Raw genomic sequence first — 25,891 nt, 5'->3', positions numbered from 1 at the left:
AATCATTTATTCCAGTGATTTATTCAGCTTCATTACTGCAGATGATGATCCTTGATCCTTCAGAAATCACTCTAATATTCATTATTATTATTATTATTATTATTATTATTGATGGTAAACTTTTGAGCAGTAGTGTATATCACTCAGCATAAATCTTTTTTATTCATTTCTCAGTGAATATTTGGTGCATTTCAACAAAACAATTTGATTAAACAGTTATATCTGTTAAAATAAGAGTTTGGTCACTGAACATCTTCAGGAATAGAAAGATAAATCATTGGAAGCAGCAAAAACAAGATTATCTGGGTTGTTTAATGGAATAAAACTCAGATTTTGATTCTACATTTTTATAAACTACACAATATTTTTACTTGCTTCTCAATTTATTTTGAGTTGTTAATGAAAAATGCATGTTTTTAATGGATATAATGTAGATACTCACTGTGATCAGCAGAAGAGCGGAGTGGACTGAAAGACAAAAGTCCTGCAGTAAATAGAGCTTCATGCTGAGGGTGGAGCCGCATCCAACACCTGATAACAGCACAGATAAAGGATCAATCTGGGACAGCTTCATTTGTGTCAGAGCATGAAAAGAGAATCATGTTAGCGATACCCGCGGTGATGTGTTTCTCTCCCGGATGCGTGTTGTGTCCGTCAGCTCCTCGTGGACTGCAGATCATGATAGTGTTCTTGCTTCTGCATTGTTATTTGTGTGTTAGGGCTACAAATGAATCATGTGGAGAATCTGCTGTCCCAATCTAGAGGCGGATACAGGATTCAGTGTCCTGATTCTCAGAAGAGGGTGTAGAGGAAGATGCTAATCTAAGATTCAATCATGGATTTATTTATGATTTCTCCCCGTTTATTTCTGCTTTTGAATTGCATTATGGGACCTTGATCTTTCTTAATAACCTTTAACCTGTACAGTGTGTTTTCTGCACATGTGTAATAGTGTGCAGTGCTATATAATGTCTGCGTTAGTGTTGTATATATTACGCTATTGAATCCTTGTAATAAACTCCAGCACATTTTCTGTTATTTTACAGACTCTAGATATTATTTCTTATACATTATATTATTTCAAACTTCTTAAATGTCAATAAAAGTCGATTTGGTAAAGTATAGAGTTGAATTTTCAACATCAGAAGTGGACAGAGCAGAGATTAACATCACATAATGTAATTCACCACCGCAAATAAACCTGTGAAACACAAAATAATTAAATTAAATTTATTTTTACAGTGTTGTTTCATTTGGGACAGGATTTTAATATTGTCTAAAAGCACAAGCACAGCTTAACTAGCTGTACAAGCACAATTTAAAGCTAATTTCAGAGAATACGGTAGTTTACTGTATAACTGTGAAAATTCTTTTACCGCATCTACTGTATTTTTAACAGCAAACTTCTGGAAACTACAACTGCAGATTGTTTTTCATAACTTAGTTATGTGAATTACTACTAAAGTTTACAGTAAAGTAGTTAAATACAGTGTTAAACCTTTGAGTTTCTTCTGTTGAACACAAGTAGAATTAAACCAAACACTATTGAAGTCAGTGGTTACAGGGTTTATTTTTACAATATTTTCTTTTGTTGAACATTGAAGAAACTCAAACAGCTTTTCAACAAGTAAAGGGAGAGTAACTGAGGACAGAACTGTATTTTTCTGTGAACCATCCCCTGTAATGGAGATAATATTTTATTAATTAAATGGGGATTTGTGGGGGATAATAAATATATGAGGATTTAATGGCCTAGAAAGAAATACTTAACTTTAGTAAAGCTTTAACGTCTGCCAGATCTGCTTAATGTTCAACTTTCAACATAAACACAACTCTAGAGTCCTGTTTAACACGGTAGCCAATCTAACTAATACTAAAGCATCAACATGCATTACACAGCAGTAAGGGCTTTATGAATTTCTTCACATGCAAGATTGAGGATATCAGAGATTAAATAAGCACCATCACTCTGCCTCCTACAGCATCGTCCCTATTAGAGCACTGTAGAGCAGTAATGGATAAACTTCAGACTCTTTCAGCTATAGGTGAGGAAGAACTGTCTAAACTGTCTATGCTAGATCCTATACCGACCAAATTATTAAAACAATTGTTGTCAGAAGTTTCTGAATCTGTTCTTAACGTTTTGAATTCATCCCTACTTTTAAGATATGATGATAAAGCTTTTAAACTAGCTGTCATTAAGCCTCTTATTTAATAAACCCCAGCTTGATCCCAAAGGACTAGTAAATTATAGACCCATTTCCTATTTAAACTTGGAAGGATTTTTTTTTGCTTCATGTTTACAATTGTGCTCCCTTCACAGTGCACTTGGAAAACATTGATGCCATTTTGAACACAGCCTCATGGTGAAAGCTATGGATGACCTATTAATTAAAAGCAGAATTTATGCTACGTCTCCAAAGCTTGTGAAAACAATGCTTTTAATTTATAGTGGGTTATTTATTACGTGTCTGTACTGTATATGACATGGGCCTGCTGGTTAGAACATTTCTGCAGTGGTTTACAAGTGTCAAATTGTAAAAGTAGACTTTAAAAATAAATAAATAAACAATATCCTACTTAATAATAATAATATCATTAATCATCATCATTAATATCATTAATAAAGCATGATTTTTTTCATTTCCTAATAAATATTACATTTCATTTCTTAATAAATAGCCTCATTATTTATTTATATATGATATCAGAATATGTGTTAGCTTTTGTTAGTAATTTTATGTTTTAAAATAGGCTATGTAATGTTCTCAATAATATTAGTAAAGGAAACACAGCCTCTATATGTGCCATTTACATATATTTCCATTAATATGGAAAGCGAGTGCATGTTTTTACCTAAACTAATATTGGATTATTTTAAATGTGTGTGTCGTGTAAAACAATATAATCTGCACAAAGACATGATGGAGTTCTTCTCTAGAGAAGTAGTTCCTCCAGCCCGTTTAGAGCATCATTATGGGCTTTTTATGTTGTAACTAACTTGGTTCAAACGATGGATCTGCGACAGAGAAACTAGGGGTTTTTGGGAAACACTCTACATCGCTCTTCCCAACTGATGCATGGTACTATGATAGTTCAGCCGCGAGTTACGTTGTTGTTTGGGAAACGCACCACTGGCTGTATCCTGAGCAGATGCTGTGTCCAGATTAAACCACACTGCACTAAACTGAGCTCTGAAAACTGGACTGACACAGCTCCAGTTTACTAGAACTTCTGTGTTCTGCTGCTTTGACACAATCTACATTGTAAAAAAGCGCAAATAAAGATGAATTGAGTCTAATAACTGACTTGACCATCGCGAGTGCTTCAAGACAAACTGCTGTCGAATCGTGCTGTAAAGGATCTGTGTGTTATTGATGTGGAGCAGCATTTACTCCTGAGGAACAGACATCAAAACATCTATTGAATCAGAGCTTATTTCTGGGAGGTTCAGTGTGAAAGACACTTTACAAACAGAAGATCTGCATCTTCATTTCGACAATGATTTGGTACAACAGATATGAGAAAACAATCAAGCTTATAGCATATTTATGTAATATAAAAGCATTCATTGGGGCGTGAGAGTCCAAATCTGCTGCTCTTTCAACATCAAACAATTGCCATTTATTTATTTTATTTTATTCAAATATACATTTTGTTTTAGTTTTAAAAAGAGAAAAATGTATGTGATTGACTTCCTAATAAAGAAGCTCCTAATAAAGATCTTTAGTCAAATTCTATAGTTATAAGTAAAGGTGGACTAAGGAAGGTGTTTCTGTAATTATCTTCAACAAAACCTGTATTTATTATGCACAGTCCTTCAAAGATTTTCATTTTAATTAATGTCAATATTTCTGTTTATAATATATTTCTGGATCAGAGACATGGTGAAAGACTAAAGAGTGGAGAAACTTCAATGCAGAAGACTTTCTTTAAGAAATATGTTCTTTGCATTATCAACATTTTAATAGTCTAATACTCAATCTTCATACATCGGTGATCATCATGTAGTATAGTTATGAAGAGAATCTGCAGTACATGTAAACATGCAGTGAGCTATAGAGAGAAAACAGCATCTGTTAAGAAGAAACGTCTTTAAAATTCAGCTATTCTTGTGCTACTGACGTCACAGAGAGCGTTCAGTACAAGATCAGCTTCAGCTGTAAGTGCTGCTGGCTCAGCGCTGTGTATTTTACAGTTCATAAGAGTGTAATTATACCTCCAGAAATGAACAAAAAGTTCTCCAAGAGTAATTAATGTGTCGGTGCTCTTTAGATGAGCGATTCTTACATATACAAACCAATCATCAGTCTAAGGCACTCAAAACGTTCATGAAAAAGTCGAAAGTCTTCATTGACACTGTCATAAATATGAGAATATTTATTATTCTTGACATGCGTTACTTGTCTGGCCTTTGAGAAGGATGCTGTATGTCTTCACTGTATTGTGAATAACTGTTGATTTGACATTAGAGTTTCTCTACTGTTCACTCATTTAACTGTATCGTGATATACTGAGTGTTAAAAAAAAAAAATCTCCACACACACCTGGATTTTGTGACCCCAGTGAAGGCAAGTTTGCTCAAATGCGTTGGTGCACTGCAAAAACTGCTTTTCTTACTGCCGATTTTTGTCTTCTTCACTCAAAAAATGACTCTTGCTGCTTGTTCAAACTACTTTATTTTTCTGAATTGTTTTATGTTCATTCATTTTCCTTCGGCTTAGTCTCTTATTCATCTGAGGTCGCCAACAATTCCGGCATTTGTTTTATGCAGCGGATGCCCTTCCAGCTGCAACCCAGTACTGGGAAACACCCATACACACACTCTATGGCCAATGTAGTTGATCAATTCCCCTATAGCGCATGTGTTTGGACTGTGGGGGAAACCGGAGCACCCGGAGGAAACCCACACCAACACGGGGAGAACATGCAAACTCCACACAGAAACACACACTGACCCAGCTGAGACTCAAACCAGTGGCTTTACTGTGAGGCGACAGTGTTAACCACTGAGCTCATTGTTTTATGTTCAATCCACTTGAATTTGTAAAAATGATACTCAATTTGTGTTGGGACAACTTGAAAGAATTGTGTGGAGCCACAATATCCAAATATCAAATATTCTTAAATCTTAAAACAAGCTAAATAATCTGCCATTGGCAAAGCAAAGCAGTTTTATTTCACTTTGCTGAGCCTATTGTCAGATTATTTAGCTTGTTTGAATGAAAACTCCCTCAATTTTGAGTCATTATTTCTGAAAACAACACCGTACGTTTTACACCTCTAGCAAATGCTTCCTGATTTAAGAATGTTTAGATATTTGGACTGAAAACGAGTCAAAAACTCTACCAAAGTAAAGCATTTATTTATTTCATTTTCAAAACCTTTCCTCTAACTTCTCGAGTGCCTTAAACTGATCCTATATTCATCTGTACTTCATCTGTGTGACAGCATGGCTTCTCCTCATGTTAATCAGTAGAGTAGAGCAGGAAGCCGGTGAAGGTGTTGTAGTGGTTGTTATCGTCACACAGAAAGCATCCGGCCGGCAGAGAAACGTCGAGGCGGTCCCCAGCAAGCATCTGCACCGCTAACAGAGCGCTAGTGCTGTCCTCTTCGTCCTGAGTGTTGCTTTCGGTCGGGGAGGCGATGGTGCGTCCGTTCAGCCGCAGTCGAGCGCAGGCCGCCAGCATGTACCCCGCAGACCCAGAGTCACTGTACACCGTCAGGGCCAGGCTGTAGACTCCAGAGCGCGGAGCGGTGAAGACGCCGCTGCTGCTGTTGTAGCCCTCGCCCAGATTAATGAACACCTTCCCATATTTCAGCACAGAGTCTTCACGGTTCGGCCCGACGCAGAGGCGAGAGTCAGTCAGGGCCACAGAGAAAGCACTGCGACTCGCTGAACAAAACACAAGCAATGGGAAACTGTGTGAACACTAACGTTGAACTGTGAAGGAACTTTAAACTTTGAAGGAAAAACACAGCGACGCTAATCAGACAGCTGAACAATGGGTCTCATTTACTAATAAGTGCACAGGTTTTTTTTGTATTTACACACACATCTGAACCTCTCACAAAACTTTCTGCCTAATTCACAACACGAGTGTACGCACGTGAGTTTGTCCTTAAAGTACTCATGAACTCAAAACTAACCATATTGATTTTGTTAGCTCACAATGCTAGCTTTGTAGTGAACAACTCATTGTGGTTTGGTTATTACAGCCTAACAGGCTCCTCCTCTTCATCATTTCTGTTTGATGCTGTCAAAACTGACAGCTGAAGGGGCGGGGTTAAGTGTGTTATCTACGCCCAATACCACGCCAAAACCTTTTATTTAACTGAAAACAAACAGGAAGTGCATTTGCAGAGTTCAGTTCAAGATTACAAAGACAGAAATGATGAAGAGGAGGAGCCTGTTAGGCTGTAATAACCAAACCCTTTTCCCCAAATTTCTGAATAAACCGCCTACTTTACTACAGCCAATCAGCTTGCAGTAGAAAAACAAGCCACGCCCACTATTTCCTCATTTAATATTCCATTTCTCTAGGAACTGCAGCACAATACGTAATAAGATGGTTGCAGCTTCGGCTTCATGTGGACTTTAAACTAGTTCTTCTGTTAGTGAATTTGGAGCGTTCGACTGTTCCAATTGAGCAAGGTTAGTAATTTGCATAAAACATACCCAAACCAGTGCCATGTAAGAGCTTTCTGCAAAGCAGAACTCATCCAGAGAAAACGGTCGCAAAAATCTTGCTCAAAGCCACCCAAATTCTCACTACCCGCCTATGTCCTTTTTTACCCGCAAAAATAAATTAAACCGCCCAATATGGCAACACTGACTCTGAACGGTATACTGAGAGGACTCTGAAAGGGCTCTGAACGGTATACACAGAGGACTCTCGTTCGAGGGCAAAATAGAATTGGGAAAAGGCTCGGCTCGGAGTGCCTAGGATCTCACCTCGGATGTTGTTGAGCACAGCGTGAGCTCGGTCCAGACCGCGCTGCAACTCATTTAAGCTCATGTTGAAGAAACTCTCCATCTTCCACATCTGCTTCTGCATCAGACAGCAGCCGCAGGACGCCACGTCCGTCACACACGCTACAGCAAAACACACACACACACACACACACACACACAGCAGCTCATGTGTTCATTTACACTTCAGTTTAGGGTAAATATAACTCGCTCACTGAAGAACATTAAACTGAAGTGCATCTTGACCAACATGAACTCATCACCTGTTAGTGTATCACTATGCAATGACTTTACTTGGAGGGGCACATTATTATTATTATTATTATTAACTCATTCTTAAACGGCACCTATTATGCAAAAATTTATTTTTATGGGGTTTAAACACAGTTGTGTGTCAGCAGTTTGTGAATATATCCAGCCTCCAGGGGTGTAGCAACCGCAGGAGATGGGAGGAGCACGTCCCCCTCGCTTTAGAGACAGGTGATTCTGTCCCCCAGACTCCCACACACTTTGTTTACAGCACCAATATTTCCACCAATATTCTCTGAGCTGTAACTTAGATTTGAGTAAACTAACATTCAGCCAATCACAGCGCAAATCTCTTGGGTGTGTCTGTCATGAGCTTCAAATCTGGTGTTGCTGTCGCTAGTTTCTGTACGTTCATCCTCTGTGTGGTTCGGCTGTATGGGGCAGGGGTGCCACTAGGGGGAAAGTTGGGAAGATTCTAAGGGCCAATACATTTAGAGGTGCACCAGAGACATTACCAAGGGCCCGTGCCGATACCCCCCCCCCTCTTCACTTTAAGCCACGATAGCGGTTTGAGATCTACAGGTAAGTGTGTTGAAGCAGTCGGAACTAAACTGTGCAGGGCTGCGGCTCTCCAGGAACCCGTGTGGTAACAGGTCATGAATTAATGTTGGTCAAGATGCACTTTTGATTAATTTTCTATCTCATAAAGCGACATATTACAATAACATTAGTTAACTACAAGTACTAACACGTAATTAAAGTAGCCATAACTAGCACTCATCATTAGTTCATAATGTAAACATAATTAGTTTACATGTAGAAGTACACCGTTATTTGTGTACTGTTACTGTAAAGTCTTACAGAAGGTTTTCAGTGTGTGTTTTGTTTTTGTTTTGTCACCATTATCTGTTGGGTCAGGCTGAATAGGTTGTCCTGGATCACTCCACGAAAACAATCTTTCTTGTGCAAGTGCACATCCCAGAATGCTTAAGAGAACAACAGCTAAAACACAGACAACATAGAACGGTTATGGACATCCAGACACTTCTGTACACCAAAAAATATGACTGATATATAGACCATTTTGAGGGATGTAAATATTAACAATGGTCCTAACGTATTTCCTTTTGTACATGTTTAACTTCCAGAGCTTCTGAGAATCCAAAAAGGTCTGCATATTGATAAATAATGTTATTACAGCTATTTTAATGTTATGGTTGAATTGCATCTTGATGTAGATATGAAATAGTTTGACAACAAGCAGGAAATGTTCATGGGCCAGAGACATTACCACACTGATGGTCAATACATCTTACATTAGACAGCAATTACATTTAAACGATTAAATTAAATTAAATGTTTATTTTTTTGTTCGACTTGAATTGATTTAATTATAATTAAATATACAGACTTACCTTTCATTTCTCCGGCTGTCTCTCGACTGAAAGACTGGAAAACGGGTTATCACCAAATCATGTGGTCCTGCCTATAAAGGCAACACAGATGCCACCTCCTGCAGAGCATGGGCAGGGCCTTTTGTGTGTGTTTCTGTGCAGAATATGGGGCAGGTATTGTTTCTCTCCTACAGAACGTCATTATATTCCCATTGCTGGGTGAAGCTGACACTTGTCTTTCTCCTTTCTCTGAGCGGAGTACACAAAACATCACACTGCATGTTGAATTGTTACAACAAAGAGATGCACAAAATCTGAACACACTCTTTCAGTGTGAGCATAAAGTAAAGAGTGTTTGATTTCAGGTCTTGTATAAACCTAAAGGGACGCTGGTCTGAAATGAGATGTGTTCAGGTTGGTGTGCTGTTATTTTGAGACTGAAATAGACTAGATTACAGTTGGTCAGTGGTGCAAAGTAAATGATGCAACATAATTCATCAGAACAGTGACTGAGAGAATCCCGTCTACAAATAAAGGTCACTGTCATATTTAAGCACATACCACCTGCAAATAAGAGCTCAACTTTCGCAAGCAATTTCTTCTGTTGGCACATTTTCAGCTGTCTTGATTTACATTTTCATTTAGCACATGCTATTGTCCAAGGTGACTTAAATGAGGAAGGATTTAAGTGACTCATAAAGTGTTATATTATAACAAGGTACTGATATTGTTAGGAAAAATAAGAACTATAGGACAGGGAGAGGACAAAGTTAAAAGTTTTCAGTATCTGCTTTAATGTTGGCAGTGATTCAGCTGTTCAAATGCGATTGGGATGATCATACCACCGTTGAGGAACAGTGAAGGAAAAGGTTCTGGAAATTGATTTAGAGCCGCTCTGTGATGCACCATGAGATGGCACTTGTAGATTTGCAGACATTTAAGAGATGCAGAGCCTGTGGCTGTTCTGTAAGCCAGCATCAATGATATAAACTAGATGCAGGCTTTGACTGATAAGAATCATGTTCGTACAGTCTGACAACCTGCAGTCATATAAGATTACTGAAAACTGCAGTGTGAGCCGGGCTTGAGTAAGAACGTAGTGTATGTCCTTTGGTTCAGAGATACTAATTGATTTGAGGTTGATCCTGAGCTCATAGTTCTTGTAAAACACTCTGATCCTAAAGACTGATACCTACTTTTGATTGTTAGACAGTATTGAACTTTATACATGGTCATGTTATAAATATTTGTTCAGTTAGTAAAATACAATAAATGGGAAAATTTATGAATAATATAAATAATTCTTGATAACTTCCGGCTGCAACCGTGTCTGATCTAGCAACAACCCTGATTTATGACCAAAACAAGACATGTTTATTCACAAAGTGTTTATTCGGATATCAGATCAACGTTAAAACAAAATGATACAAGAACAGAGCATTTCAAACTGATATTAAACATAAAAAAGCTGTATCAGGCTAGATCCGAACCCACTATCCCTGCATGGTAGTCTGGAACTCTCACCACTCCACTATATCACTGGAAAGTCCAACACCTCAGTTTGCTCAGCTGTTCTTTGCTGAAGCTGTTCCAGTGCAATACATAAAAAGGTGTCAGTGTAGAGGGGAGTTTCGAAACGTTTCACATTTGCTTCGACTGTTTCAGTGTTTCATGAAGCCTCGCTTTGCCCACCACTACCAAACACTGCAGTGCTGTTTTCTCCATAAATACAGGTTCCCTAGCAATCTACATACAACTTAATGTTTATATTTCCAAAAGTTTTATAAATATGTCATATGTACATGCAACTTATATTTCAAAATATATCAAAAACTGCATAAATATGAATATGACTGCCTCGTTTTCCGAACTGTGCAGTGCTGTAGCTGCTTAATTGGGTCAGCTCCGCTACTGTACTTCATTACTGGTCATTATGATGGCACTTGGAGAGACAATGTTTTTCTGAGGTGGTACTTGGTGAAAACCACTGATCTAATAGATTATATTTGCATATACTATGAACATTTAGTATCCACTGAAGCCGTTTGTATTTGTTAGAGCTGACACTGAATCACTTTGAGAATCATTCGGTTCAGTTGACTCGGAGTTCCTGTATAAGCTCCGGCTCTCTCGCCTCTGTTCGTCAGTGACTGAATTCGTATTTCTGGTCAACTGATTGACGACATAAAGAGTGAAATGAGACGCAACTTTACTCAGAGTTAAATAGAGTTAAGTAAAGTATTGGTGTAAAAAATACAAAAGCTTAAAAACATGCACCCTCTGCGAGCGAGCCACATGAAACGCATAGGCGCGGCGCATTCTTATGACGTCACTCTCTCCGTGTCCGATACCACTCACTCGTTCACTATCCTTACAAAGTAAGAGCATCAGAAGTTATTTTTCTTGCAAGAGTCAGAAAACAGCAGATTGTACACCAATAAATTAAACAGCCTAAATAGCCTTTTATTTAACCAATGGCATCTGAAAGGAGGTTTAAAAATATTTAGTTTTTGCTAATACCATAATAGTAATCAGAAACAGCAGAACCACATTCATCTCCTGCACTGCTTTACGAAAATATACAGAGATAAGAAATATTCAGAGATTAATGTTTGTAAAGGTGTTTCTTTATATAAAATGTTCAATTGAAAAGTATTAAGATGTCACTTGTATATATTTTATCTCGTGGAGAATAGTTCATTTGAGATAAACTACTGTGAAATATTTAACTGAATTTTGAACAAAATCATACATTTACATTTAACAATAATGTAGATGATAATAGAATCATAGATTTGTTAGTGCAGAGTTTAATTCTCTAATAAAAGATTACTTTTCCTTCTCTGTAATTGCCAACATTTATTGTCGTTTTTTTTGCTGCAGATGCTTAATATTATTAGACATTTTATACAAAAATTCAAATGTTGTGGCTTTGGTCTTTAGTTGAAATTTTCTATAATTGTCACAATTGTTACGCATTTGAATGGTAACTCAATTATATTAATTAAGTTATTTTAATCACTTGGTGCTGTGTGAGATCGGGACTTTTATTGTGTTTGTGCGGAGTGTGACGCCATAAGTATGCGCCGCGCTCACCCGCCGTTTTCAGCTGGAGAATGTGCGTGTTTTTAAAGTTGTTAATGTACAACATTGATAAATCATTCCAGCGGTTCTGATAAAGCTGTAAATGATCTAACATCGTAATATCAATCAATATAACATTGTAATATGTCAGGTCAGACAGAGAAAATGGAGAACAAACAGTTTTGAGAAAGAGGAGACTTGATATGAGAATGAGAATATAACACACATAACAGATACTGCACAGCACAATATACTGAACACTGAACTGTACACAGTGGAAATAACTCTTGATCCTAAAAGTATTTTGACCCACACAACAGCAGATTATAAAGATGGCGTTTATTAAAGAGGAGAGTGAAGACATCAAGATTGAAGAAACATTCACAGTCAAACATGAAGAGACTGAAGAAGCTTTCAGAGTCAAACATGAAGATCCTGAGGAACAAACAGGTTGGTGTTCATCCTCAAAGCTCAACATTTGATCCTCATTCAGATCTGCAGGGTTGCCAGGTTTTCACAATACAAGTAGACCAACACATCCTATATGTAAACATAATTTAATTTCAACATGGAATACTCAAATCAGCATTATCTGAACATGTGTTGTACAGAGACGTGATTCTTCCGTATAAATACAGATTTCTGTGTTTTCCGAGCTCAATGGGACGACGCCTGTAATCTGTGTAAATCTCATTGCGTCTCAGTGATATAATTAACTAAACCTATTATAAAACAGAGAATACGCTGAAGGATAGCGATAAACTCTTTTTAATCTTTTTTTTTTTTTTCTTACACAATAAGGTAAGTAACCTCATACACAAATTAATGAGTAAAAGACAAAAAAACATGTGGAGAGTGGAGAGTAAGAACTTTCAGGCCAGCTCAAATTAATCCCCCCTACACAATGGGGTAAATTTGCCCCTTACAAGATTGGCGCCTCGAACAGGAACGTATTAGGCACAGTTAGTCACTCATTCTCCAGGGCTCAAGTTGTTATCAACGAGGAGATGTCTAAGCAGGAGGATGTTTTTTTTTTTAAGTTTGTCGAGAGTTTAATTGTTACTGTATCTGAGACTATGTCAATGGTATCTGTTACATTTGGAAAAGATTATAAAATGGACAGAAATTTCAGAAACCCTTTAACTTCAGCCCACAAAGTGCTTAGAAATACTGAGAATGCATCCTAGTAATGTTGCTAGAGATTTTGACCATGTAATCATGTGTTATTGCCCGAGTTTGTCTCCTCTGCAAGTTAGCAAAACAGATTGATTATTTCTCTAAAGTGTAATTTTATTCTCATAGATCACAGTGCTTTTTGGGTTTGATAATTATAACAGGTTTGTGTTCTGCGGGGCTGCAGTTTCTTTGTAGTTACACTTGAAGTTGTGGTTGTTCATGTATAAACTATAATATTTAGAAAACAACTTTAACTGCAGTTTGTAAGTTTTTCCTTACTAAGACTCTCCACACTATTTATTTATTTTTTAATTGGGTTTTCACCTTTATTTGATAGGACAGTGGAGATTTACTGACAGGGAAGTATGGGGAGCAGAGAGTGGGAAAGGTTCGGCAAAGGGCATCGAGCCGGGAATCGAACTCGGGTCACCGCGAGCACCTGGGTGCTACATGTCGACGCACTAACCACTAGGCTATAGGTGCCGACTCTACACTATTTTTTACTATACTTTGCAGAGTGATATCTTACATGGGAAATAAGGTTTATTTGTTGATAAAAAGTCCTTCCGCACTGAGGGCACTTGTACGATTTCTCTCCAGAGTGAACTCTCATGTGGTCCTTAAGGTGTCCATTATGATTGAAACCCTTTCCACACTCGGGGCATGAGTACAGTTTCTCTCCAGAGTGAATTCTCATGTGAGCTTTATAGTGTCCCTTTGTGTTGAGCCCCTTTCCACACTCAGGGCATGTGAAGGGTTTTTCTCCAGAGTGAACTCTCATGTGCAGCTCAAGGCTTTCATGTTGATCAAACGGATCTCCGCAGTGTTCACACGTGTAAGGTTTTTGTCCTTTGTGGATTTCAACATGCCTGTCGAGGCTATCTTTTTGTGAGAAACTCTTCCCACACTCGGGGCATGTGTGTGGTTTTTCTCCAGTGTGAGTTCTGAAGTGTTTCTCAAAGTGTCTCGTTCCACAGACACTCTTTCCGCACAGAGGACATGTGTACACTCTCTTTCCAGTGTGCATGCTCAGATGGGCTCCGAAGTCTCTTTTTTGATCAAAACCCTTTCCGCACTCAGGGCACGTGTAGAGTTTTTCTCCAGAGTGAACTTTGATGTGAAATTCAAGGGTTTCATATTGAACAAAACAATCTCCACACCGCTCGCAGGTGTAAGGCTGTTGTCCTTTATGGATTTTAGCATGCCTGTTAAAGCTTAATTTATGAGTAAAACTCTTTTTGCACAGAGGGCATGTGTAGGGTTTCTCTCCAGAGTGAATTCTCATATGGACTGTATAGTTCCCTGTATGACTAAAACTCTTTCCGCACTGTGGGCATGTGTAGGGTTTCTCTCCGGAGTGAATTCGCATGTGGACTTTATAGTGTCCTGAATAACTGAAACTCTTCCCGCACTGTTGGCAAGTGTAGGGTTTTTCTCCAGTGTGAACTCTCGTGTGATCTTTAAGGTTTCCCATATGATTGAAACCCTTCCCACACTGTGTGCATGTGTAAGATTTCTGTGCTTTGTGAATTGTAATGTGTCTGTTAAGGTTTGATTTGCGACTGAAACTCATCTCGCACTGAGGGCATTTGTAGGGTTTTTCCCCTGTGTGAACTCTCATGTGATCTCTAAGGTTTCCTGTATGAATAAACCCCTTTCCACACTCTTGGCAGGTGTAAGGCTGTTGTCCTTTATGCATTTTAATGTGCTTGTTAAGGTTGACTTTACGGGTGAAACTCTTTCCACATTGTTGGCAGGTGAAAGACCTTCCCGTCTTTTCAGTCTTTGAGCAACTTGAAGATTTCTCTTCAGCTTTGTAATCATGATGATTCTCATTGTGATCTTTTTCCTCCATTTCCTTAATTACTTCACTCTCTTTCTTCAGTGGCATCGCATCTAAGGAAAACACATTTTAATTACAGTTAAATGTAATAAAATAAACAAAAACATTTAGAAAAGAAACGCATCAAAATCAGTCTGTACCTGGAGAGCTACCATTCTTTATAGTTCATTTCCAACTAGGAGTGGACATTAAGAGCTGTTTTGTCTGGTCCACTTAACACTAACCCATTTCATTTGTAAATATACATCCTCTCCTGTCATTTAGACCTGCAACACACCCCAAAAAAAGGTTGGGACAGGAGCAGTTTAGGGCTAACGATAAGGTAAATTTATTAAATAACGATGTGATTTAAAACAGGGGATGTAAACAGGTGATTGTAATTATGATTTGGTTCAAAAGCAGCATCCAAGAAAGGTCTAGTCCTTTAGGAGCAAAGATGGGCTGAGGATCACCAGTTTGCCAACAAATATGTGAGAAACTTTTTTTTGCCTAACATTAAGTGCATCACTTAAATTCCAATTAGAATTTATGCATAACGATATTAAAAGTATTGTGAAATCCATATCGTGGCACAACATAATACCAATATTCTCAGTTATATCAGTATAGCGCCCACCCCTAATTCCAACCCTGATCAAACAGACCTGCTGTAATTATCAAGTGCTCCTTCAGATGTGGGTTTCATTTATGTTTGATCAGGGTTGGAGCTGAAATCTGCAGGAAGGTAGATCTCCAGGAACAGGGTTGTTTTCAGAAATAAATTGGCAAAAAAATTGATTATTTTTCTTACCCCATTGAGTCTCTTAACCATTAGGGTGGTTTAAGGAAACTCACTTAATTATGACATTTTATTTCTAAAAAAAATACCTTTCACTCGTCTAGAAATTAAGATTTTTTCAATATTTTGACCAAAAAATCTAATTAAGAAAATCCTTTATGCAGTGTTAAAATAAATAATCTACAAAATAACACTATTACATAGTACTAGACATGTCTACTTTATTTTAATCCTACATTAACAACTAAGATAACATACATTACAATTATGGTGTAAAGCATTTGCTATTTTAGCTGAGGCTTCATATTTTAATCACTATAAATACAAAAGCAAGTTTAGATTTGAAGATATTCAAATTCAGACGTTTATAAATTGTTCAATTTTGATGTTTTCCATCTGTTATTACCATTATCATGTCAAACATCTCACTTTTTTGATAATTTAGCAGATTCGCTTCAATACAAGCATGAAAAATAAGTTTAATTCAGATTGTGAATGGATTGTAGAGAAAACAAACATGAAGTTCCAGTTGAGACATTTGTGCAGCCTTCGGCACTTCATCACAGATGAAGATCAGATTAAACATCTGACATATACACAATATTTGTACATGTTTTCTTGAACCAACAATTTTCAAGCTTAATACAGCGCCTATGTTAAAACAGAACCAATAGTAAAGTTGAACACAGGCCAATAGTGTTCAAAAATAAAAGATATCTAAGTATTTACAGGATTTTTAATTTGATCAAGATGACTAAATGTTACATGACAAATATACGACTTTAATGAGGACACTTGAGAAACATGAGTGATTAGAGCTGCAGATCTGAATGAGGATCAAATGAGTGAGAGGAGCTTTGAGGATGAACACCAACCTGTTTGTTCCTCAGGATCTTCATGTTTGATTCTGGAAGCTTCTTCAATCCTCATGTCTTCACTCTCCTCTTTAATAAACGCCATCTTTATATTACTCTAAAAACGAAGACAATCATTAACAGTTAGAAAAAACTATCTAAATCAGCTCTTTATTGCAGAAGTCAGGCAGACTGAGAGTTAATGGCTTCAAATCAGATGTCCAGAAAATAATAACTAAACAGCATTACACACAAATGAACGGAACACACATGTATGTTGTTCAATTGCTCAGTCTGACCAGCGGGACTCGACAGCGGCGATTCAAACGAGTCAAAACACTGAATCATTTGATTTAACTGACTCGTAGTTTCTGCTGCGTTTCTCTCATATCTGATTGTCAGTGACTGAATTGGTGTTTCTGATGAACTGATTGGCAGTGAAATGAGACGCAGCTTTTCTGTTCCTTGTGTAGACGTGCTTTACTCACACTAACCAGCGTTTAGAAACGTTAAATATAACATCACCGCATTATATAACGCGATATTACGACGTTAAATCATTGATATCATTACCAGAACGAGTTTCAATGATTTAAAAACACTCACATTCTCCTGCCGAATCACAGCAAACGGGTGAGCGCGGCGCAGACTATTGACTTCACATGCCGCACTAACAAAATAAAAGTCCCGTTCGCAAAACCAATTAGTCATTAAAACAGCTTAACATACGTTTGTCTACATTAAAATAACAGGTGAAATGTGGAGTCAGAGTATACAACACCTAACAAATCTGTATATAACATGTCTAAACATTAAGAATCTGCAGCAGATAAAGAAATAGCATAAATGTAAACAATTCAATATCAACCGGGGGAAAAGTGGATTTAATACAAACATTTATGCTCATTTACTTAAAGATATTCCTAGAATCAGAAGCTTCATATTGAGGAAAGTGCCTTAACCCTTTAACTGCCTGCTTTACCAAATAATGGTTGACCATATTTTGACTGTTCAAAAAAATATTGGTTTTCACACACAGCATTGGTTTACAAATATAAAAAAATTAAACAAACAGAATCCTGTTGCACTTCTACACTTGGTTTTGGTTTTATTGTAAATTGTTTTGGTTTGGTTTTAGATGGTTGACCAGCCTGGTTTAGAGGTCTTAGCTGGTCAGGCTGGAAAATGACCAGCTAAAACCATCTAAAACCAGTTTGACCAGCCTGGTTTAAGCTGGACATAGCTGGTTTTGACTGGGCTCCCAGCCTGGGTAGGCTGGTCAAGCTGGTTTTAGCTGGTCATTTTCCAGCTTGACCAGCTAAGACCAGGCTGGATATGGCTGGAAACCAGCCTGGAAATGGCCCAAACCCCTCTAAAACCAGGCTGGTCAACCAGCTAAAACCAGCCTAGGCTGGTTTAAGCTGTTTTTTTCAGCAGGGATTTTTATTATGTTTTTAAATAAATTGGTCTTACACTTCATATTTTCAGATTTCATAGTATATGTATTGATCCCGGTACTTTTACCATAAACCGATATATCAACCCTTTGGTAGAGGTTGATATTTTAGAAATTAATGGGTTGCATTGAGTGTGTTAACTAGCGACATTAGAGGAGTTCACAAATGCAATCCAAAAATTGGGGAAATCACGAGAGGTTTGGTTTTTTTTCTCTCTATTTGCGTGCACTTTCTGTGCCCAAAGATAATTACATAAATCAGTATTTCACCATCTTACCACCAAGGTAGCGGTAATTTATAAACCACATAAACACAAAAAAGGGTCTTAAAAACAAAACAAGTTTATTGAGCTACACTAGGATACATGTAACTAACTACTAATGCACATGCACACGCGCACAACACATCCGTACACATACACAGTTCTGAGGACGAGAGTTAAATAATATTGAGATATTGAATAAATAATCAAGTCCCGAAGTTCTCAGAACTGCATCGAGAAATCCACAAAAGCTGAGATTTGGCTCGTCTTTACTGCTAAAATCAATTCACACCAGTTTCAGAGAGGGACTGAATTTTGTTTGTGTTCTAAGCAGCTCCAATATTTGGGGTTTCCTTCTTTGGTGAATAGAGAGTGTCTGGTTGAGAGTGCTTGGAAGCATGGAACGGGTTGCCTTGTTTAAATACGGTGATGGAGACAACACTGGAAGTCTTCAAGCAACATGGAAAGACATCCAGCAGCAGAGCAAAGGTGTTAGACGTTTTATAGGAGTCCGACAAGTGGGTCTTCCAACCGGCTGCAGGGAACTGGGTGGTGTCACACACCTAGGCTGTGTCCAAAACAGTCCGCTATACCCTCAAATAGTGCACTATTTGAAAACATAGTAGACGTTATAAAGTGCACTCAATCAGTCCCACAATGCAAAGTAACAACGACTCTACAACCCACGTACACTCAATCCCCGTAATGCACTGTGAGAGTTTGCTCACCAAATGAATTTCTGAATTTGACCACAAGATGGCATCTAAAGCCAAATCCTCTCGGTGTGTGGTTAACGTTAAAATAGTATTTAATTGAAGTAACGTTTGTTTACATGACAGAAATCAAAAGTGTTTGTTTCATTACTAATAAAGAGCTTGCTAAGTGTTAAATAACAATCACAGAGTCTCAGCGAGAAGTTGAAAATCTAATCTGAGGGATTTATCCTCCAGCAAAGCACAAACAAGACAACATTCCTTTAGAGTAGTGTTTGAGTTCACTCGTTCATTTCATTCACTCCTTCAAGTGGACTAATGTAAGGAATAGTGAATGAAGGTGAATGGGGGATTTCTAATACAGCACTATTTACCACCTCAGGTTTGATTGAGAGTTATTACAATCTTAACGTGTTGTGACACGGATACCGTTTGCAATACATTTTCCTCATTTAAATCAGTGCATCCTAATTATATATTTTATCCCATTTGATATCAAACATTACATGCTTCATGCATTACAAAGTTATAACATTAATATCTTTAAAGGTTACATCAAACACATTGAATAGATTCCTACAAAAATCTACAGAAACTCATTTAAGGAAACCTTTGATCAAGTAACCTTGGCTTAGCTGAACAGCTTTTGTTTAAGTCACAGGTGTCAAACTAAGTTCCTGGAGGGCCGCAGCTCTGCACAGTTTAGTTCCAAGCTTAATTAAACCCACCTGTAGGTTTCAATCAAGCCTGAAGGACTCAATTAGTATGATCAGGTGTGTTTAATTAGGGTTCAAATTAAACTGTGCAGAGCTGCGGCCCTCCAGGGACTGGATTTGACACTTGTGGCTTAACTCATATGTACCAGTTTTCTATTCCTTTGTTTTTGAATAGAAGAGCACATGTCCAAAGAGGACACAAAAGGTAGGGTGTTCGGTAGACAAGGTAGACAGTTTGATGTTCGTGAGGGTGTTGATTTAATTAAAAGAAACTTGTGATGAGCAACTGACCGGATGTCATGCAGCAAATGTCATTGCTGATGTAGGTTTTACTACAACGATAGTTTGTTTATAGCAATGAGGTACTTGTTTATTTCTTGGGCTAATTTGATCAGCTCTGGTGCGAAGTATGTAAAAGAGCGCAGTGTGGGCATTGTTCAGGTCCAGTGCATGATAACTCCTTACAAAGGCTTGGGGAAACTCCCCAAGACAAGCTCAGACATAGCCTAGAGGACAAGCTGAGGGACAGACTCAGGGAATGGTACATTAGAACAAGGACTTAATGGCACATGAGGACTCAGCAGACTCAGAAACAGACTCTGGGTTGGTGGCAATCTTGGAAGGGGAATCTGGGCTGATCCTCACCTTGAGTTAATCTAGCTCAGGGATAGGCAACGTCAGTCCTGGAGGGCCATTGTCCGGCCGAGTTCTGCTCCAACACTAATCAAAGACACCTTGACAAGCTAATCTGTGGCTGTTTCTCAATATGCATTATTAAGCATTCATGTGTTCTCATGTAACGTCATAATCAAACGCCAAAGTTTAGTTCCAATACTAAAGACAGCAAGAACGGAGGACGCGTAAAAGAACCCAGATGTTGAGCGCTAAACTCTGTAGGACAATGGTTCTCCAGGACTGAAGTTACCCATCCCTGATCTAGGTTATTGACAATCTTGGACAAAAGTTGTGAATTGTTGGCCATCTGGAAAAAAGCCTCTTTCAATCATCTCAGACAGAGATCGGCAGCCATCTAACACACCTGCTGACCTGGAGTAAATAACAAATATCAGTGTCTCAGATGTTGGACCAAGTCACAAAATTCGAATGTCTTTTACTCTTCATAGTGAGAATTTAGCATTGCTGAGTTTTAGCCAGACCGCCAACCTCAATGCCCTTTTGGCACCAGGTTGCCAACGTCTGAATGCATACTCTGTGCTGTGGAGGTCGGAGGAATCCAAAATAATTGTGAGCATAGAAAAAAATACAGAAAAGTGACTCACAGACAAAAGGGCCAAAAACATAACAATTCCTGTTAATGATACTTCTTCCATGCTGATAAAGTAGGTCTGGTCCCACCTGGACAGAAAAGCTGCACGTGAACACCTGAAAGAGATGGCAGCAGACTAAAACAAGAGTGTTTTGTACCTGTGTGAGAGGCGATGTCTAGAACACATCAAACACACTGGCGCTACAGACCCTCATCGACGGTCCAACTGCACGATGTGTCCCGCCTTAAGTCTGTTTTGCATTGTGACTACCAAGATGTCTGTTATAGCTCAATTTGCAACTAAAGCCCTTTCCACACTGAGGGCATGTGTAGGGCTTTTCTCCAGAGTGAACTCTCATGTGGGCTGTGTAATGTACCTTTTGATTGAAACTCTTTCCACATTGAGGGCAAGTGTGGGGTTTTTCTTCAGAGTGAATCCTCATGTGGACAGAATAGTGACTTTTTTGATTGAAACTCTTTCCACACTGAGCGCAAGTGTGGGGTTTCTCTCCAGTGTGAACTCTAATGTGGTCTCGAAGGTGTCCTGCCTGACTGAAACTCTTTCCGCACTGAGGGCAAGTGTGCTGCTTTTCTTCAGAGTGAATTCTCATGTGCACTCTGTAGTTTCCTTTTTGAATGAAACTCTTTCCACAGAGAGGGCATGTGTAGGGTTTCTCTCCAGTGTGAACTCTGATGTGGTCTCGAAGGTGTCCTGCCTGATTGAAACTCTTTCCGCACTGAGGGCAAGTGTGCTGCTTTTCTTCAGAGTGAGTTCTCATGTGCACTCTGTAGTTTCCTTTTTGTATGAAACTCTTTCCACACTGAAGGCAAGTGTAGGGTTTCTCTCCAGTGTGAACTTTCATGTGGACTTTAAGGTATCCTTTTTGAATGAAACTCTTTCCACACTGATGGCACATGTAAGGCCTCTCTTCATTGTGAATTCTAATATGTCTATCAAGGGTTATTTTGCGACTGAAGCTTTTTCCACACTGTTGGCAAGTGTAGGGTTTTTCTCCAGTATGACTTCTCATGTGATCTCTAAGGTGTCCTGTATGCTTAAAACTCTTTTCACACAGGGTGCATGTGTAGGATTTCCGTCCTTTCCGAGTTTTAACACATCTTTCATGGCTTATTTTGTTACTGATACTCTTAGCACGTTGTTGACTTCCAGTCTCTTGAGCTCTTTTTAGGGATAAAGTCTTTTCATTATTGGAGCAACTAAAAGAGTTTCCTTCAGCTATGAAATTATGCTTTTCATATTGAGGTTCATCTTTCATTTCATTGATTACTTCACTCTCCTCTTTCAGTTTAATCAGATCTAGGACAAAAAGACAAGTAAAATATAATTTGATTAAATGTCACAGAACAGACATCAAACTTTTAGACATTCAGTGTCCTATTAACTTATATTTACTTGGGGTGAAGATGCAAAAACAAAGAAGGTAACAAGGTCTATAAAATACGACGACCCCACCACTCAATCATCAGACCAATATATTCAATTTATTCTGTGTGATGACTTTCCATCTCCAGGTTGCAGGAGAGTCCTTGCCCCAGGTTGAGGAGGCTACATATGTTGGGGTTTTGTTCAGGGGTGAGGGAAGAACGGTGATTGAGATTGACAGGGGAATCGGTGGCAATGTACGTTCCTACGCTCACCTATGGTCACGAGCTTTGGCTCATGACTGAAAAAACAAGATCTCAGATAAAAGCGGCCTAAATGAGTTTCCTTTGCAGGATGGCAGGGAAAACCCTCAGAGATAGTGTGAGGAACTTTGTCACCCAGGAGGAACTCAGAGAAGAAGAGCCAGCTGAGGTGGCTCGGGCATCTGCTTTGAATACCTCCGGGATGCCGCCTACCAAAGGAGGTGTTCTGGGCTTGTCCCATTGGGACGAGACCCCGAGGACATCCCAGTACACCCTGGAGCAGGGAAGGCAACTTCGGTCTTTGAGGGCCACTGTCCTGCTGAGTTTTGCTCCAACATGAATCAAACACACCTGAACAAGCTAATCGGCGTCCTCAAGATTACTAGAAATCTACAGGCACGTGTGTTTGATTATAGTTGGAGCTAAAATCTACAGGACAGTGGCCCTCCACTACCGAAGTTGCCCATCCCTGCCCTGGAGGGACATTGGCTGCATCCAAAATTGACAACTACTCTAGTAAGTCCTACATTAGAACTTGAATTTACTACACGACTGTTAGCAAAGTACCTTTTATATAGTATAAATGTGAGTAGTATGAATGGAACTCAGATGTACTACATCTGCCATTTGTCATCATCACGTCACTTACACATGTCAGTTGCGTCGCTTCACTCAAATTCATAAATTCTCTCGTGGTGCATCATGGGATAGCGTAGCATCCATCGGATACGCACTTTAGAATGTTGCCGACATACTACACTGCTAGCACACTGTTTTTAGTGTACTATATAGTATAGAAGTATAGCAGTTTCAGATACAGCATGTCTCTCTGCCTGGAAATGCCTCGGGATCCCCTGGAGGAATTGTCTGAGAATCCTGTTTAGAATCCTGTTATGACATGATATTCACTTTATCTATCGGGAGAGAGCAAACACTGGATGTTAATGAATTAAAATAAAGTTCAGTGTTTGTTTGTTGTATAAACAGTCCAGGACTGAGAAACTTTTAGTTTGCTGAATTATTTTCTTACTTTGCTGTCTGAATGTAATTTCTGGCCTAAAGTTTAACCTTTAATGGAGTTACCGTTTAATGTTGGCTTTGGTTACTGTATGAAATCTGACTAGTTGTTGTGTTTTCTAATTAATTTTTACTTTTTCTTAATTGTTGATAATTAATGCATGATCATTCTCATGTTCTGTTTAAAACGCCACATGAAGTTAAAACACAACCAAGAAGTTAAGAAGTTAAGTTCAAAACAAACCTATAGAGTTTTAATTAAGTGTGTCTATACATTGTTTTCATTTGATCAAGACTCAATGAATATGTTTACATAGACAAACTTTCATCAGTTTAGATTAATTGAATCAGATCTTTATAAATGTACTCTAAACATTGTAATCTGAATTTAAAATCCAAATTTTTCAACAAATGGCAAAGAAATTTTGCTGCTGATATTTCTTTAATTACAGAGAGAAGTTGTGTCTTAATCAGTCAACAACAATGGCCAGTGTAGGAACAGAAGAACTCAAAAAGCCTCCTGTCACATTTTGGCTCCCCTTAAAATATAATTACAATGAAAACTAATACAGTGTGTAGGCCAGGGATGGTTCCAGACCAATTGTAATTGAACTATAACCCCCTTTCTGTCATTTCAGTCCTCTAAAACAGTTTTTACACTAACACAATTAATTTGTTAAGTTTTTTTAATAAACTGACAGAGAATGCAACTTTTTTGTTGCTGTTGCGTTTATGCATGTCTTTCTGAGGTTAATAAAGGTGTTTTCAGTCACTTCTTGTTTAGCCTGCATTAATGCATAGTGCATAGCTACACAATTAATGGTTAAAAGATTGGGATCCTGATTCAAACATCCATGAGATCTTAATAAGGGCTGAGCGATGAAATCGCTATCGATATTTATTGACCGAACGCCATTTTTAATATCAATTTAAAAAAAGATTCAGTATGAAGCGTTATAGTTTTATTCAAATGTAGCTGCGGAGCACGTGCCTTGGAAGGAATGCCAATAAGCTTAGGGTGTAATATTTCATTTTAATTTTTATGGAGGCGCACGACTTGCCCGTGCGCATTTTCCAGGTGCACCTAGTTAAAAACTATCGGAGCTTTTCCGAATGCAGAGAGCGCACCGCGATTCATACAAGTAGAACTAACCAATCTGCTTCACTTTGCATGGAATATACACATTTCAGCAATAACCTAATGACCTCAGACAAACACAGCGCATCCAAACACTGCAGCCACTTTACTTCTCTCCATAAACTTGCATCGGAGCTGCAGCAATGGTTTGTTCATTGAGGATCAAATGTTGAGCTTTGAGGATGAACACCAACCTGTTTGTTCCTCAGGATCTTCATGTTTGACTCTGAAAGCTTCTTCAGTCTCTTCATGTTTGACTGTGAATGTTTCTTCAATCTTGATGTCTTCACTCTCCTCTTTAATAGACGCCATCTTTATATCAGTCTGTCACGTGGAGCTCAGTCGCTTCAGCAGTTCTTCTGTGTTTGTCCTGTTTAAGATCAGAATAATGAACAGAAAGACACAAATCCAGTCTCCATCAGCTCTCTAGTTCAGTAGTCAGCGCACTAGTGAGGGAGCTAGATGGCCTTTATTGATCAGACAATATCAAATATTATATTATATTGTGAGAACAAACAAAGTAAATATCTGGCTGTGTCTCGGACACCTCTCTAGTGCAATAGTCAGGCAGACTGAGATTATTGGTAAATCACCAGACAATAATAAACCAACATGACAAATGAATAAAACACTCGCTCTTCACTTTCTCTGTCTGGCCAGCAGGAGTCGACAGCGGTGATTCAAACGAGTCAATTGAATCATTTGGTTCAATTGACTCTGATTTTCTGTCATCTGTTTGTCTTATCTCCGTTTGTCAGTGACTGAATTGGTGTTTCTGATAAACTGATTGACGATATAATGAGTCAAATGAGACGCAGCTTTTCTGTTCCCCGTTTGGGGACACGCCATACTCAAACTGAACAGCGTGTAGACATGTTCAATAAAAATGACAGTGTTATATTATTCAACAGCGACTCGATTTTACATCGTGTTTGAATTCACATTAGGTATGCGGCTTGAAATGATCTTAATAACTCTACAAAATGCTCAATAAGACGCACCTTCTCCAGCTGAATCACAACAAATGTGAAATCGCGGCGCATCCTTACGACGTCACTCTCTTCGTGTCTGAGGGCGTTCAGTTGTAATGTTAATGAAAATTTTCTACTTATTAAAAAATTACTCCAATCCTTCCCTTATTATATAGTGGTGGGATTGAAATGGACAATAAGCTTTGCACTAATAAACATTTAAGACAAAGTATTATCAAATCTTGCTTCCCTTATCAAGTGTTAAGAAATAAATTATTTAATTCATTGTATAAAAATACTGTTAAACATTTTAGAACAACATATCTTACATTTATAATTCTCCCCAAAGCAA

At 38.3% G+C, this 25,891-nt stretch overlaps 3 protein-coding genes across 5 annotated transcripts; all 3 read right to left on the bottom strand.

The window, feature by feature from the left end:
- Positions 1-4,328: 4,328 nt before the first annotated feature.
- Positions 4,329-8,699, bottom strand: cbln20 (cerebellin 20). The gene is made up of 4 exons (XM_056473670.1): positions 8,638-8,699; positions 8,123-8,224; positions 6,956-7,096; positions 4,329-5,896 (listed from the first exon to the last, which is right to left on the bottom strand). Exons 1-4 carry the CDS (start codon positions 8,642-8,644, stop codon positions 5,469-5,471), a joined length of 678 nt encoding a protein of 225 aa, XP_056329645.1. The 5' UTR covers positions 8,645-8,699; the 3' UTR covers positions 4,329-5,468.
- A 3,324-nt stretch (positions 8,700-12,023) lies between these two features.
- LOC130241615 (gastrula zinc finger protein XlCGF57.1-like) lies at positions 12,024-17,008 on the bottom strand. The gene is made up of 3 exons (XM_056473495.1): positions 16,958-17,008; positions 16,373-16,469; positions 12,024-14,772 (listed from the first exon to the last, which is right to left on the bottom strand). The coding sequence occupies exons 2-3, from the start codon at positions 16,455-16,457 to the stop codon at positions 13,370-13,372; spliced, it is 1,488 nt and encodes a 495-aa protein (XP_056329470.1). The 5' UTR covers positions 16,458-16,469; positions 16,958-17,008; the 3' UTR covers positions 12,024-13,369.
- Positions 17,009-18,131: 1,123 nt separating this feature from the next.
- On the bottom strand, positions 18,132-25,621 carry LOC130241617 (gastrula zinc finger protein XlCGF28.1-like). 3 transcript variants are annotated; one of them, XM_056473496.1, is made up of 4 exons: positions 25,570-25,621; positions 24,763-24,938; positions 21,144-22,084; positions 18,132-20,882 (listed from the first exon to the last, which is right to left on the bottom strand). In XM_056473496.1, exons 2-4 carry the CDS (start codon positions 24,878-24,880, stop codon positions 20,631-20,633), a joined length of 1,311 nt encoding a protein of 436 aa, XP_056329471.1. In that variant the 5' UTR covers positions 24,881-24,938; positions 25,570-25,621; the 3' UTR covers positions 18,132-20,630. The 3 variants fall into 3 exon arrangements, 2 of the variants coding, with proteins under 2 accessions (XP_056329471.1, XP_056329472.1); XR_008838893.1 differs by having other exon boundaries at positions 20,775-20,855; positions 20,925-22,084; XM_056473497.1 differs by having other exon boundaries at positions 20,791-22,084.
- Between the last annotated feature and the right edge of the window lie 270 nt (positions 25,622-25,891).

This window comes from Danio aesculapii, chromosome 15 (assembly GCF_903798145.1).
Source record: "Danio aesculapii chromosome 15, fDanAes4.1, whole genome shotgun sequence".
NCBI lineage: Eukaryota > Metazoa > Chordata > Actinopteri > Cypriniformes > Danionidae > Danio > Danio aesculapii.
Note: the sequence above shows the minus strand (reverse complement) of the source record. Positions and strands in the feature narration are given on the sequence as shown.